This window comes from Euleptes europaea, chromosome 2, assembly GCF_029931775.1.
Source record: "Euleptes europaea isolate rEulEur1 chromosome 2, rEulEur1.hap1, whole genome shotgun sequence".
Taxonomy (NCBI): Eukaryota; Metazoa; Chordata; class Lepidosauria; order Squamata; family Sphaerodactylidae; genus Euleptes; species Euleptes europaea.
Genome location: NC_079313.1, coordinates 43532199 through 43548917, shown reverse-complemented (window position 1 = coordinate 43548917; position 16719 = coordinate 43532199). Strand labels below are relative to the sequence as shown.

Genomic DNA, 16719 nt, shown 5'->3' with positions numbered 1-16719 from the left:
TTTTTTAAAATCTCTGAAATCCCTAGAAAGGAACTAGGAAGCTAGGTCTGTGTATGACATGCACGTAAGCAGCACTTACTGTCAATAACAGCGATAGTCATCAGGACCAAATAACACAACTTACAATCAAAGAAGCAAACCCAATAAGGAGGGATTCAGATCTTCAGTTAGCTCACCTTGGTGATAAAAACTTTGCATAGTTGCTCTAAATCTAAATATTGAGAATTTTACAATACTGAAAGCAATGCCAAAAAGCTGTATATTCAAACATTAAATATAAAAACACATTTGAATTTTATTGCTTGAGGAATACAGCATATGAAAAAGCACAAGAATGTCCAACGAAAAGGTCATAGGGATTCCAACATATTATATGATACATACCAGATGCAGTAAAATATTAACCTGAATCCTGCATCAGAAAAACTGTGAAAATATATCTTTCTTGCTTGCTTAAAAGGAAAAAAGACTCATTTAAAACAAGAAGGGTAAAGGTATTACAGTACAAATTAGAAAAGCCAACACTGCCCATTAACATTGTGTTGCTAACCTAGTGTTCCTACCTTTGGTACTTCAACCATCACAAAGACTCGATCCTTAACCAGATCTAGTCCAATACTTTCCTTCTGAATCCACAAAGGTGGTTCAGTTTAATGTTCATACCACTCTCTTCAACACCACTATATGAACAGAGTGCATGTTATTTCATACAAGTCGTCTTAAACTAACTGCAATTCAAGAAAACCTTAATTTGACTTCCAGACTGGTATTTGATTCACAGACAAGACCTCCTCCATTTCTCCATCTCAAAACTTGCACAATTTTCAATAACCATTAAGGCTATTTACAATCTACACAGTCCCATAATGTTGTCTGATGTAGTTGCCTACATTTAATATGCAAGATATTTGAGATTAACACCCCCCCCACACACACACATAGTATCAGAACATGTGACATTTCTTCAAGTATATTTCCAAATTCTATAGTGGACTCTAATGTTCTTTATTTCAATGCAAATATCCAAGCAGTGCTATAAAAATGGCTACTGCCATCACACCCAAAATAATTTTGCCTCATGAATCATTTATAAACTACAACCTACTTGAATGAAGCAGTCAGTTTCACAACAGTCTTATCTATTGGTACACTAGTTTGAAAACTGTTAGCAACGTGCTGACAACTAATAAGGAATCAGAGTTAAATAAAAATTCCTCTCACTGCGAGCATGCTCATTAGTTTCAAGGGTTCCTTTTATAGGTCTTACTATTTAAGCATTCCTAGCCAAAACTGAATTAAAACAACTCTTTCCCACCAAGTTCTACCTTTATATTTGAACACTATGAATATGCTTGGACTATGCATGTAATACCTTCTAATGTTAAGCTGCCATGAAACAGGAATTGTTTTAGTTCTCCAAAGTGGGCAGTATTTGAAATGAAATAATTTGTTTTGCTCAAGACACTGAATCGATACCGTAATAAAATCTTGGGTTTTTCTCACCCCTATACAAAAAAGATTGAATCTGTACAACTCCTATTAAACATACATATTCCTAGTTTGGCAAAAATGTATCATTTTTCAGATTTTTAACAAGTGTGATATTTGAGCACATAGTATTTATTGCCGTATTTTATATATTTCCTAATTTAAAAGGACAAAGAATTCAGACAATATTACACTGAACCCTTTGCTTTTTCTCCCCTAAAGCAGATTAGACACCTATTCTGTTCCAAAAAAACAAATTAAAAGTTTTCTACATACGATTCTATAGTTAAAAGGGAAGAGACATGTAAATGTGAATTTAGAGTTTCTGTATAAATTCCATTATATTTTATAAACTTTTAATTGTAACACTGTTTGTTGATCAAATAAGTGACACACGGCTATCTAAAATTTCCATAAACACCATTAAAAATCCAAAGTTGATATGATACTGAACCTTAAGTCTTCAAGAGTTCAAAGAGACAGTTTTTACATGTACAGCACACAACAGCAGACATCCCTAAAATACCAATGGCCGGTCCAAGATGCAGAGAAAGTTACGGGGTAAGCATTCGTTCCACTGGTTTTGTTGTGTAGGACAACTATTTCTTTGCAGAGATCAAAACTCAGCCTGGAATATCTCAGATGTCATCTTCGTCATCTTCATCTTGAGAAGATCCTGCCTGGTTGGATGCGCTGGCGGAGGCAGCAGCAAGCTGTGCTTGTTGAGCTGCTTGCTGCATCTGTAGCCATTCCTGCTGTGCCAGCTCTGCCTGCTGCTGTCTCGCCTAAGGACACAAAGCCAAAAGTTCAATGATTATAGCGCACACATATGTCAAAAACATAAATGTTTTTCTAGATCAGTCAAGAGGTCCATGTAGTTCAGCATCCTGCTTCCTGTTACTAGTTATTTTGCACTTGAAAAGGACAAGAACATTATAGGTATAGCTTTTGCATGCTTTATTTTGCAACATCTTTTTTAGCTTCAACTCGCTTGAAGTAGGATCAAAGAAAAGCACAGCAGCATGAACAGCTGTATCAAAGATGTACACATATCTGTCATCTTGAGAACCTTTAACTCCAGTAAAATTGCTTTTAATCACTTGATTATGTTACTGACATTATTGAATACATTATTGCGGATGTTTGCTGTTTGTATGTTTTTACTGTATTGTTAAATATTTATATATACTTCTAAAATGCTGTTTTAATGTCTTCATATTCGCCTTGGGGATCTTCTTTGGGTGGAAAGGGAGCATATAAATGTTTTAAATAAATAAACATCTTTGTAGATGGAGATTTGTAAGTATCAACTGGATACCTACTTGTCAGAGAAATTATAGCTGTAGATCCTGCAATGTCAGGCGGTTGAACTTAGATAACCCTGGTGGTCACACTTCCTATTCCGAGATTAAATAATTAAATAAAGACTTGTTAAATATCATATGTTGAATCCAAAGTACTGCAAGCAGAGCAAATCTTGCAAAACTAAACTTTTCTGCCTCCCCCCAATGAGCCCTCCAAAATTCTGCTCTTGGAGGTCAGGAGACTCACCATGAGAGGGGACTCTAAGTCTTGTTCCACCTCCATTGGCTCCCAATTTGCTTCTGGGCCCAATTCAAGGTGCTAGTATTGACCTGCTTATTCTCATATGAACCCACTCAATCACTACATTCATCTTCAGGGGCTCTGTTTTATGTTCCCCATGCCATATGAAGCTATATGGGAGACAACTGAGAAAGGGCCTTCTGAGTCATACACGAGTTATAGAAGTCCCTCAGCAGGGAGATTCACCTGTGTCCCTCTACCCATTTTCCACCAACAAGTAAAGACCTTCTGTTTTGTTAGGCATTCCCTTCTTTCCCGTTTGTGTGTTTTGTTAATCGTTGTTTTAATTGTTGTGTATTTTAAGCTTGCTTTAATCTTTTGTTTGTCACCTTGGTACCCTCAATTGGGTGGAAAGGCAGCATGAAAGTGCTTTAGATAAAAAAGTTTTCAGGGGAATGTAAATCAGCAAAAATGGTCCCCAGTGGGCTACAAAGAGAAGCACCATTACAGTTGCAAAATAGCACCTTGGGTTCCAATCACTTTTCTCCTTTGAATAACAGGTCACAGCACAGACTGCTTTAGGAACTTAGTGCATTAAAAAAATCATTTTTGTTGTCACCAAAGTGGAATTGCTGTTCAGGGAACCTAACACTGACATCATCCGGACTGAACCCCTGCTTTTCTACAACAAACATAATGGGAAGGTGGTTGCAAGAACTCAAGACAGGTTAGTTATGGTCTAAATATGTATTATCTCAGGGTGTAATGTTTAGCAAGTGTGGCTAAGCATTAGCTGACTAATTCATAAGGACAGATTTTAATCATTAAGGCACACTTGTATATTTCTTTATTATAAGGTTGTCTTGGTCTGATATAATAATGAAAGAAAAATGTTGAAGACAGAAGAACAATTAGTGGTAGTTTTTATTTATTAAAGTGCAGGCTCAGATTTCATATGTAACACATGAAATTTTTAGTTTATTCAATTTATACCTCATCCTTTCCTGACAGGGCTGGGCTCAGGGAGGTTTATGATAACAACAATGATAAACAGATGTATAAATATGAGATTAAAAAATATAATTAACACCATAAATCCTAATCTTATATGGTGCAGGATAGCATCCTGAACTACGCACCCACCTCATATAGGGGAGTTATCACCAATATGGTGATGTTGGTCAAGAGATGATAATAGGGGGAGACCAATTAGACGGGCAGAAAACTAATAGGCCCAGAAGGAAAGGGAAACAAAGAACAGAAGGAGGAAGGGAAGGAGAAAGGGAGGGAAAGGGGATAAATTTGAAAAGATATGATTTATCAACAAATGATTTCACCTGAAAATTATCACTTAAATACAGCACTGATATCATTTATACTGTAGAAGCATATGACCTAATATGCACAAAAAATCTATCACAACAAAAGAGTCCACAATCAGAAAGAAATCTATGCCTGTAACATTTTGACTGCACTAACCATTTGTGAGATGGCTTTCTGGAGTCACATGCAGGTTTTTAATGATCATTTTCATTTTGAAACAGACAAAACACAACATTAATTCTCAAAAGCTGCCATTTTGTTATACAAATTCAGATGCATTTGAGAAAAAACTTAATGAAAATATTTTTGCACAAGCTAATATAAAACACAAGAAAAATGAAATCTAAGAACATCCATTACTGATAAGGACATAAGAAAGGCCATGCTGGATCAGACCAAGGTCCATCAAGTCCAGCAGTCTGTTCACACAGTGGCCAACCAGGTGCCTCTAGGAAGCCCACAAACAAGACAACTACAACAGCATTATCCTGCCTGTGTTCCACAGCACCTAATATAATAGGCATGCTCCTCTGATCCTGGAGAGAATAGGTAAGCATCATGACTAGTATCAATTTTACTAATAGCTATGAATACCCCTCTCTTCCATGAACACGTCCACTCCCCTCTTAAAGCCTTCTAAGTTGGCAGCCATCACATCCTGGAGCAGGGAGTTCCACAATTTAACTATCCAATGTATAAAGAAATACTTTCTCTTATCTGTTTTGAATCTCTCACCCTCCAGCTTCAGCAGATGACCCGCCATCTAGTATTATGAGAGAGGGAGAAAAACGTCTCCCTGTCCAATCTTTCCATAAAGGTAAAAGGTAAAGGTCCCCTGTGCAAGCACCAGGTCATTCTTGACTTCTTAGGCAGACTTTGTTTGCGGGGTGGTTTGCCAGTGCCTTCCCCAGTCATCTTCCCTTTACCCACAGCAAGCTGGGTACTCATTTGACCGACCTCGGAAGGATGGAAGGCTGAGTCAACCTTGAGCAGGCTACCTGAAACCAACTTCCGTCAGGATCGAACTCAGATCGTGAGCAGAGCTTGGACTGCAGTACTGCAGCTTACCACTCTGTGCCATGGGGCTCCTAATCTTTCCATACTATGCATAATTTTATAGACCTCTTATCATGTCTCCCCTTAACCCCCTTCTTTCCAAGCTAAACAGCCCTAAGCATTTTAATGGCTCCTCATAGAGCAGTTGCTCTAGTCCCCTGATCATTTAGGATGCTTTTTTCTGCACCTTCTCAAGCTCTGCAATATCCTTTTTTAGGTGTGGTGCCCAGAACTGTACACAGTATTCCAAGTGTGGTTTCACCATAGATTTGTACAAAGGCAGTATGATATCAGCAGTTTTATTCTCTATTCCTCATCTAATTATGCATGGAATTTGCCTTTTTTACAGCAGCTACACACTGGGTTGACATCAAGCGATCCACTACCACCCCAAGAATCCTTCCTTGGTCTGTCGCTGCCAGCTCAGATCCCATAAATGTGAAGTTGGGATTTTTTGCCTCAATATGCATCACTTCACACTTGCTCATATTGAATCTCATTTGCCATTTTAATGCCCATTCTTCCTTGTGGAGCTCTTCACAGTCCAATTTTGTTTTAACAACATTAAATAATTTGGTGTCATCTGCAAACTTGGCCACCTTGCTGTTCACCCCCAAATCCAGGTCATTGATGAACAGATGGAAAAACACCAGTCCCAACACTGATCCCTGAGGGACCCCACTGCTCACATCCCTCCATTGTGAGAACTGACCATTGATTCCAACTCTTTGCTTCCTATTTTTCAGCCAGCTCACAATCCACAAGAGGACTTGTCCTCTTCTCCCATGACTATGAAGTTTGCTTAGAAGTCTTTGGTGGGGGACTTTATCAAAAGCCTTTTGGAAATTCAAATAGACAATGTCCACAGGCTCATTACTGTCCACATGCTTCATGACACTTTCAAAAAACTCAAAAAGGTTGGTGAGACAGGACCTACCTTTACAGAAGCCATGTTAAGTTTTGCTCTGCAGGGCTTGCCTTTCTATATGCCTAACAATTCTATATTTAATAATGCTTTCTATTAATTTACCTTGAACGGACGTTAAGCGAATTGGCCTGAATTTCCTGGGTTCCCCCGGAACCTTTTTTATAAATGGGTGTTACATTGGCCATTTTCCAGTCCTCTGGTACAGAGGCTGAACTAAGGGACATGTTACATATCACTGTTAGGATGACTACCATCTGGTCCCCGTGACTTGTTAGTTTGCAGTTTTTGTCAAGATGTTCTAGGACTTCCTGCCTTGTTACCACTATTTGCCCCAGTTCCTCATTCTCCCCTCCCCAAAACCTCTGTTTAGGAGAAGGTATCTGCCCTATATCTTCAACAGTGAAGGCAGATGAGAAGAATTCATTTAGTTTCTTAGCAATTGCTTTATCCTCTTATTGTTCCCTTACTCCCATTGTCATCCAATGGTTGAATCACTTCCCTAGCAGGTTTTCTACTCCTAATGTGCTTAAAGAATTTCTTATTGTTCGTCTTGATGAGTTTAGCGATATGTCCCTCAAAATCTTTTTTTGCATCTCTAATTGTTTGCTTGCATTTCCTTTGTGAAAGTTTGTGTTTGCTTTGGTTTGCCTTGTTTGGGCAAGCCTTCCAGTTTGCGAAGAAAGATTTTTCTCTCTCTAATAGCTTCCTTCTCCTTACCTGTTAGCCATGGTGGTGACCTCTTGGACTTATTACCACCTTTCCTGACCTGTGGTATACAATCTAGCTGAGCCTCTAGTAATGTGGACATGAGTAACCCCCAAGCCTTTTCCAGAAATTTAACCCTCCTAACTGTTCTTTTCAACTTCCTCTTTACCAGATTTCTCATTTTACAGAAGTTCCCTCTTTTAAAGTCAAAGGTAATTGTGTGAGATTTTCCAGGCACTTTCCCACATAGATATAAATTAAATTTGATGCCACTGTGGTCACTATTGCCAGCTGGCTCATACCGCACTAAGTAGCTCATTATTGACATATTACTGACAAATACAGATTCGATACATACTTAACATCTGAAGAACAACAATAAAAGTACACAAATGGCATTTCTCATGATTTAGAGTTTTAGCATATCAAAGTGTAGGATGGTTTGGTCGATCCATCTTCACTGATTTTTTCTCTTTTAATTATGGAAACATTAGATATGTAACTTCACTTACTTTTGCAAATAACTCTTGTTGCTGCCTTAAGAGTTCTTCTTCAGGAATGCCAAGATTTTCCAAACGAGAACTAGCCTTTCTCCTTTTTAGTGCTACTGTTTTGCACTCTTGTAAGACTTCTTTCACCTCACTGATATAGGAGCCAAAACCCAAACTTTCTAGTGCTGGGGATTAAAAAAAGGTTTTGTGTTAGCAAACCTCAAAAATGGTAGCAAAGAACACGATTCATTAGGTTAGTTAGTCTAACCTAATGAGCTAAGCACATAGACTCTGCATTTGGACTTTTCAGACAAAAGCAATTCTGTATTGGCTAAATTGCTATCTCAAGCTGTTTTTTAAAATAAGGAGCAACATTAAAACCACCTGCTCTGAAGTTAACCTGCATTTAAACAAATGTACATGTATCAAATTTGAGCCTTACCTTCGTCAGGACTCTTGGATATGGCACACAGGATTCACTTTTACCCACTATTCGTTGTCTGCATCTAGATTCGCTTAACTGATAGATGCAGGAAAGGGTTTTACTAATCTTTAGTTTAGCTATATGATCAGGGAGGTGGGTTTCCAAAAGATCTGGAATTGGAAAATGTTTCAGATGCAAACAAACTGGGATCTGGTTTAGTACGCTTATTTGACATATTTGGTAAACAAATTTAAGATGTCTGCTATGGTACTTTTATGTGCTACACAGGTATCTCATAGATCCGTGTTGGCGAACCTATGGCACGCGGGCCAAGTCCGGCACGCGGTGCTCTTTCTGTGGGCACGGCGGGGGCTTTGAACCGCGCCGTGCACGGCGGGGGCTTTGAACCGCGCTGCGCTGCCTGCAGGCAGCGTGGCGCGGTTCAAAGCCCGCCTCTTCCCTGGACTGCCCGGCTGGGCGGGGGGGCTTTGAACAGCGCCGCGCTGTTCAAAGCCCCCGCCACCCAGCTGGGCAGTCCAGGAAAGGGACGCGGTGTGGTTCAAAGCCCCCGCCGCCCAGCTGGGCAGTCCAGGGAAGGGGCGGGCTTTGAACCGCGCCGCGTTGCCTGCCCCCCCGCCCCCCTTCCTGAGAGATCCTGGCCCCGGAGAGGGCCAGGTTCGTTTTCCCCACCGCCCCCTTTCAATTCTGGCCCCGGAGAGGACCAGGCTCGCTTTCCCCACCGCCCCCCCTCTCCCGTGTGATCCTGGCCCCGGAGAGGGCCAGGCTCACTTTCCCCACCGCACCCCCCTCTCCCGTGCGATCCTGGCCCTGGAGAGGACCAGGCTTGCTTTCCCTGCCGCCCCCCTCTCCCGTGCGATCCTGGCCCCGGAGAGGGCCAGGCTCGCTTTCCCCGCCGCCCCCGTGCGATCCTGGCCCCGGAGAGGACCAGGCTCGCTTTCCCCGCCGCCCCCCCTCTCCCGTGCGATCCTGGCCCCGGAGAGGGCCAGGCTCGCTTTCCCCACCCCCCCGTGCGATCCTGGCCCCAGAGAGGGCCAGGCTCGCTTTCCCCGCCGCCCCCCTCTCCCATGCAATCCTGCCCCGGAGAGGGCCAGGCTCGCTTTCCCCGCTGCCCCCCTCTCCCGGGCACAGTCAGGCTGCTGCTTCCTTCTCCCCCCCTCCATGCAGGCCAGGTCTACTCATTGGTTTCTATGCGCATAGAAACCAATGGGTAGACCTGGTCTCCGTGTGTGTGTGTGTGTGTGTGTGTGTGGGAGGGGGTCTCAGTCGGGAGGCCAGATCTACTGTCATGCAAACCAATGGGTAGATCTGGCCTCTGTGGGGGGGAAACCCATCTCCATCCGGAGGCCAGGTCTACCCATTGGTTTGCATGACAGTAGACCTGGCCTCCCGACTGAGACTCCCATGGAGGCCAGGTCTACCCATTGGTTTGCATGACAGTAGATCTGGCCTCCCGACTGAGACTCTATGGAGGCCAAGTCTACCCATTGGTTTCTATAGAAACCAATGGGTAGATCTGGCCAAGCTTCCCACTGGGGACTCCCCCCACCCCCACGAAGGCCACCCATCTTCAAAGCCCCCCCCCTTCCCTGGACTGCCTGCCACCTAGCTGTTGGCACTTTACGATAAATAAGTGGGATTGTGGTTGTAGTTTGGGCACTCGGTCTCTAAAAGGTTCGCCATCACTGTCATAGATGAACTAAAATATATGCTTAGGAGAAACTTAGTATAGTTGAAAAAATAATAAAATTTTGAGGCGTTCTATGTTGATAGGGATTGTAAACATTACATTGCTAATAAGTGTCATGAGACAATGCATTTCAGAAATTGAAATCTTTCTACGGCAGGGGCAATCAAGACCAGCATATGCGGCTCTCCATTCCTCTGTGTTACCATCAAAACACCCCCATAAAATAGGCTAGGCTGAAAAATGTGACTCGTCCATGGTAATCCACCCAGGAGTTTCATAGCAGAGTGTAGATTTCAATCCAGGTCTCCCAGGCCTAACGCTGGCCACTAAGGCTAGCTATCATAGCAAAAGCCTTTTAAGGCCACAAGAAAAATACAAAATGGACACAAATTACTTGCAGACACAATCCAATCATTCACCAGGAATGAGTCATTCTTCATGAGACAGTACTACCACAACTATACAGTGAGCATGGTGGGGGGTTAGCTTTACATGATGGAATGCTCCCTTGTATTAAAACCTTCTTGCATGTGAAAAGGTAGCACATCAAGTGAACAGCTGTAATATGGTAATGCAAGGGTCCGCAACCTTTTTGAGCCTGTGGGCACCTTTGGAATTCTGACACAGCATGGTGGGTGTAGCAACAAAATGACTACTACAAAATGGCTGCAGCTGCTGCCAATCAACATTTTAAAAAATCTGCACAGCCAATCAAATCTCCAATAGTCAATCAGAAGCCTTGCTGGACAAAAGCCCACTTCCTAAAAACACTTGGTGGGAGACAGAAAAAGTGTCAGTGGGCACCATAGCACCCATGGGCACCATGCTTGGGACCCCTATAGTACTGCGTCATTTTGGGTAACGTGACCCCCCAATTCTTTGGGAAAAACTGTGATCTCAGCAAATTACATCAAGTAGCTGCAAAGGTGCTTTTGTCTTGCTGTTTAAAAACTGGCACAGTGGATTCAAAAAACAAAGGCAGAAAATGAAAACTCGTGGTTAGAAAAACTAAGTGCAGTGACTCACTTATTTCTCAAATTAGTCAGTGAGCAACTGTGTTTTGTGGCAGTAATCAAAGTAAAAACTGAAATACAGTACAGTGATCTGGAGAGAACACAATAATCTACAATTACATTATCCCTACCTTCAACAAAACTGCAGAATTTGCCAAGTTGACCAACCAATTTGGGTCATGAAAACCAGCATAAAATGGTATGTACAGTAATCAGGTCAACAATGAACTTGTAGCACTGACCTACATTTCTTCCCCCATCATCTGCTACCAATGTTTTCCTTTAGCTCAGGAGCCCCAGGGAGACTAGGATAAGCATGGGGATAACCCTGTTAGACTGCATGCTGGGCTCAAGCTATCATAGTAAAAGCCAGTCCTGCTCTTCTTGAGCCACTTACTAGACATTTTGAGGCTAGAAGGACAGAGATCTAAAACTAATACAGCCAGCTCAGCTGGTGGGATATGAATCTAATCTATAAACAAACAAACAAACAAATAAGACCTACAAAAGAGAGACCTGAGCAAGAACCACCATAGCAACTCATACTTGTTACAAATGAACAGATGGAACTAGATTATACAACTGAACAAGATAACCTACACTGTATTGCATGCACATACACAGGTATTCTACTTTTCTCATATGTAGCCTAGCACAACTTGGACTGCTAAGGATCTACTGGATGTGGTGCCTGTTTGGGCCTTTTAGCTTTGAGGCAAATTGATAGCATGATAAGTACCTGAACATAGCCAAGACTATGTGAATTCTAGTATTCTGTGAAACCACCCAAAAGTTCAGATTCTGATAACACACACGTTTCAGTATCCTGAGAACTTCAGTTTTCCATCATTAAAAAATAGCCTGCATACCCCAAAACAAGCTTATGCTACTTTAAACTCTTGGAAATCTTTTAGCTCTTTCAAACCTTTAAAGACAGAGAGATTAAGCAGGATCTCTACTGGAGAAGGCATCAATGCCCTGTATCTTTTCTTGACCCTCTCCATGGCAACTGCATGCAAAAGGAATGAAGTAAAGCAGGGGTGGGGACCGTCAGGCCCGGGGGCCATTTAAGGCCCCCAAAATCATTTGGTCTGGCCCTTCGTGGGTCCTGGCAGATCTCTAGTTCAGAAGGATCTAAGACTGGCGATCCGCCCTCTCCCGCGGACAGGAATAGCCTCTATTCAAGACGGATGTGAGATTGTTTTGCGAGAAAAGGAACCTTTTCCCCCCTTGCTGAAGAGTCGTTAGCTATGGAGCTGCTAGGACTGCCCAAGTAACGGTGTTAACCCTTTCCCATCCAGGCCATGGAGAAACATATTCCTCCTATACAAGAGAGCTGGGGGCAGAAGTGGTGACAATGGGGGTGGAGTTAAAGGGGGCAGGGCCAGAATGCATGTGAGGGGGAGTTCTTAGCCAGTGTGTCCTCATTTCATCCCTGCAGGCGGAGGTAGCAGGAGCCGGTTGTAGAATCCAACCCTGACCATGTGGAGCAGGGGCAACTCCGGCGTGTGACTGGATGGCTATGCCCAGCTGGTGCAACAGACCATCCTGTGCCCCCAGGTGGCCGAGTGCGCCACCAGTTGGATGCCTGCCTGCTTATCCACGCTTATCCCTGCTTATCCACGCAGGGGGGGTATCATTTGGGGCAGCTGCCTGCTTGGGGCTTGGTCAGCTAATTTTTAAGTTGATAGTTTTGTATGGCCCGCGAATGATGTTCTAAATATCCAAATGGCCCTTGGCAGAAAAAAGGTTCCCCACCCCTGAAGTAAAGGAAGTAAACCTGCTGAATCAGAATCATTTATACAGGTCACAGAATCCTGTTTTTCTTGACTCTGAAGTTTGTTTTAATACGGGCAACCCACAGCTCTCAACATAGCATCTGCCCAAGTTAGAGTCTTACTATTATAATTCCATTTTAGTGAAGCAAGAACTACCAAGTTTCCCATATTTAAAAATCTAACATTACTTGAGCTTGAAACTAGAATCAACCAGCAGTTGAGTGAAACCAAGTTTCTGGTCACTTTCACTGCTGCTGCTCTGAATGTGGTCAATGCAGAAACCACTGTAAACATTCTGTGATCTGTCAAGCATGCAAGATCATCATGACAAAGAAAACAGGAAAGAAAAATATCCTAATCAAACTTGCCCTAGTTGCAACTGAGGATAAATATGATTTGATTTTTGAACAAAACTTTTTTTGGGGTAAAAATAAAATTAAGAAGGAAAAACAGTTTCCCACAAGCCACAAGAAGTGAATGCAAAAAAGCAGGTGCAAAGAAATAATTGGAATAATTAACTATACTCTAGCACAACTCATTAAACCTTTAATCGGAACTGTGCTGTGTTGCATCACAGAGTTTTGCTTTCAATTCCCAGAAGAGGTATATAGCAACACCTTTCTCCATGCTGTGTCAATGAACACACATGATCTACCCTCTTGAGCAAAAAGAATGAACATCAGCCATTTTTCAAACTGACCATATTCTACTATTATGGAACTATAAGTTCGAGGCCTACAATTAATTGGGGGAGAAAGGAGAGAAAAAACATTTCAAAGTGTTTCTTTTCTCTAGCGTGTAATTGCACAAGACAGCTGAACTCTGGAGGTAGATGAATTGCTTCCTGTTCACCAAGTTCTGTACTTCAGCGGTGCTGACAAGATTCGGGGCTAGAGGAGCAGGATGTTACTCATCTAGCCTCAAATATGAACAGTACAGCAGCAAAAGAAGGGTATTACCACTCCACTATACAAGACTTGGTTACCTACAAACGTTTTGTATGCGGTTGGGGTCTAGAACAGCTATTCTCTCCTTTCCTCCACTGGCCTCATTTTGCAGTGAAGGGTAATCAGCATGTTCAGTCCCAATCAAGCTAGCTTATTAAAAATTACAAAGGAATATTTCTGTGCATGCCTGTGGATGCAGAAACCTCCACCTTGTCTGTGGATGGCCTCATTTTACTGCCCTGAGAAGAGGCATTGAATGACTTAGCTTGCTATTACAACAAGGAACAGTTTTAATTTGCAAGCATTTCTAAGTTAGCTTTTTTGGAATTCCAGCTAATATGGATGAGTTTCCCTTAAACAGATGTGTTTAGGAGTGATATTTAGATCAAGAGCACATCCAGATATTGTTTCTGCCTGTTTGCCCTCAATCATCAAAGCCGACTTTTACAGTCAGTTGCAACACTTTTGTTTGTAGGGTTTCAGATGAGCGGCATTTTGCTTACAAGTATTTTTACACTTGCATGAACCATTAGTACACAACAAAGCTAACTTCTAAACTAGGGAGTGGCAGCTGCTCAATAACAGCGCACATACTTTGCATGCTGAATGACCCAGGTTCAGCCCTTAGCATCTTCAACTGGAAGGCTCTCAGGTGACAAGTACAGAGAAAGCCCTTTCTCTGCCAAAGAGTTATCTGTCAGAATAAATAATACTAAGCTAGATGAACCGATGTTGCGACTCTGTAGGACAGCAGCAGCAGACATACTCAGCTATGCGAGCCTAATACTGTACTCAAGGGGATCAGGAAGCAGGTAAAACTCATTTAAAACACATGCCACGCCTCATGAAGCCCTGCACAGACAAGTGTTTTGCCTACACATTGAATCTCACATAAATCTGATGGAAACGGTCTGAAAGGACTAAACGTGCAATGGACCAGCTGAACCACAGAGACTCCTGCTCATTAGAATCCTTCAGAACCCTAGTCTCTTCTCTCGCTTAAAGTGACTGGGAAAAAACCCATCGAAGGCAACAGGAGTGGTGTACGGCTCTGAAATTCTTGTAAACTGCAGCTATAGGATACTTACAGGACAATGATTAGCACATTACCTTTGATACTTTTTGCAGGACAATGATTCAGCTCAAACCCAACCCCCTTCTGACTATATATTACTCTTCCTACACACTTGACACTGAGAGACCCTGTCCTTCAGTGTTCCTCCTCTGAAGATGCCTGCCACAGCTGCTGGCGAAACCAAGGCTGCGGTCGCACAGCCCGGATCACCTACAAGAACCAATGCAGCTACAGGAGTCCTCTGAGGTCAAAGTCGAGAGCGCCCCAGGCTATGACCCTGACACTTCCCTGTCAGCAACCAGCCACGGGGGCCTTTCCTAGGGGCGGGGTAAGGATGCCAGGCGGAGGCTCTTGCCTTGGATGACGTGCTCGGGAGAGATGGTTTTCTTCTCGGACTTGTTGCAGATCTCGTTGGCCTCGGAGGAGATGAGGTGGATGAACTCGGTGCAGCAGTTCACCACCAGCTCCCGGGCGTCGTTCGCCACCCGCACGTTGGGCAGCGTCTCCTTGATCATTTTGTTGATCGCCGCTCGGGGGATGGTCAGGTCGTCGTCGTTCCCGGACGAAGAAGCCATCCTCGGCCGCTCGGGCTTGCGGAGCCGCCGCCGCCGCCCGAGCGCCGGCTGCGGAGGGCCTGGAAGGGAGCGGGAAGAGGAGAGGCGGGGAAGGCGCCTGGGGCGGGCCAACGGCCGCCGGGGGCCGGCCGGGCGGGCGGGCGGGCGGGCGGGCGAGCGGGGTTCCCTCCCCGGCGCTGAGGCCCACACACGGACCAGCGAGGGCGCGCCCGAGCTCCTCCACAGCCGGTGCTACGTCGAGAGCCACCGGCGCCGCCTCCGCCACATCCTTCAAGCGCCGCGGCGGCGGCTGGGAACTCCCGGAGACATCCCGTCAGCGCCGCCGCCGCCTCCTCCTCCTCGCCGGACGGGCGGCCCGAGAATCCTCTCAGAGGGGAGCCCTCGCGCGCTCGGGACCGCCAACGGTTCCCCCGTCCCCCTCCCCCCGCACCCAGCGCATAAGAGGCAGCGAGGAAGGAGCTCGCGAGGGACCAGCGACTCCGGCTGCGGCGCGCACCACTTCCGCCGGAAGCACTCTGTCCCGGCCTTCACAATTCTGCTTCCGGTTCGGAGACCGTCGCGGGGTGGTCGAGTGCACCATGTGCCGGTTTTGAGTTCCTCCCCCCCCCCTTCCAATAAAGGCCCGGACGCTGGTGTTGTTTTGGAGAAAAGTTCATTCATCAATACATGTATACAAGTTTGCTGCAACGCTCCAAAACGAGTTTTCTGCCAGTTTCCTTTTAATAACAGCATGATATTCATTATTTTATTTTTTTAAGCCTACTTCACATAAGAACATAAGGAAGGCCCTGCTGGGTCAGACCAAGGCCCATCAAGTCCAGCAGTCTGTTCACACAGTGGCCAACCAGGTGCCTCTAGGAAGCCACTAACAAGACGAGTGCAGCAGCACCATCCTGCCTGTGTTCCACCGCACCCAAAATAATAGGCATGCTCCTCTGATACTAGAGAGAATAGGTATGCAGCATGACTAGTATCCATTTTAACTAACAGCCATGAATACCCCTCTCCTCCATGAATATGTCCACTCCCCTCTTAAAGCCCTCCGAGCTGGCAGCCATCACCACATCCTGGGGCAGGGAATTCCACAATTTTAACTATGTAGTATGTGAAAAAATACTTCCTTTTATCTGTTTTGAATCTCTCACCCTCCAGCTTCAGCAGATGACCAAGTGTTCTAGTATTATGAGAGAGGGAGAAAAACTTCTCCCAGTCCACTCTCTCATACCATGCATAATTTTATAGACCTCTATCATGTCTCCCCTTAACCGCCTTCTTTCGAACCTAAACAGCCCTAAGTGTTTTAACCACTCCTCATAGGGCAGTTGCTCTAGTCCCCTGATCATTTTGGTTGCTCTTTTCTGCACCTTCTCAAGCTCTGTAATATCCTTTTTTAGGTGTGGTGACCAGAACTGTACACAGTACTCCAAGTGTGGTCTCACCATAGATTTGTACAAGGGCAGTATGATATCAGCAGTTTTATTCTCTATTCCTCGTCTAATTATGGCCAGCATGGAATTTGCCTTTTTTACAGCAGCCGCACACTGGGTTGACATCTTCATTGAGCTATCCACTACCACCCCAAGATCCCTTTCTTGGTCTGTCGCTGCCAGCACAGATCCCATCAGTGTATGTGTGAAGTTGGGATTTTTTGTCCCAATATGCA

The 16719-nt window shown here is 44.1% G+C and overlaps 2 protein-coding genes across 2 annotated transcripts in view; both read right to left on the bottom strand.

Annotated features, from left to right (window-relative positions):
• The window catches only part of CCDC18 (coiled-coil domain containing 18), a 205264-nt gene that overhangs the window by 136816 nt on the left and 51729 nt on the right, over positions 1 to 16719 (bottom strand). The window lies entirely within an intron of this gene.
• Positions 1819 to 15070, bottom strand: DR1 (down-regulator of transcription 1). The gene is made up of 3 exons (XM_056844002.1): positions 14837 to 15070; positions 7558 to 7721; positions 1819 to 2273 (listed from the first exon to the last, which is right to left on the bottom strand). Exons 1-3 carry the CDS (start codon positions 15054 to 15056, stop codon positions 2127 to 2129), a joined length of 531 nt encoding a protein of 176 aa, XP_056699980.1. The 5' UTR covers positions 15057 to 15070; the 3' UTR covers positions 1819 to 2126.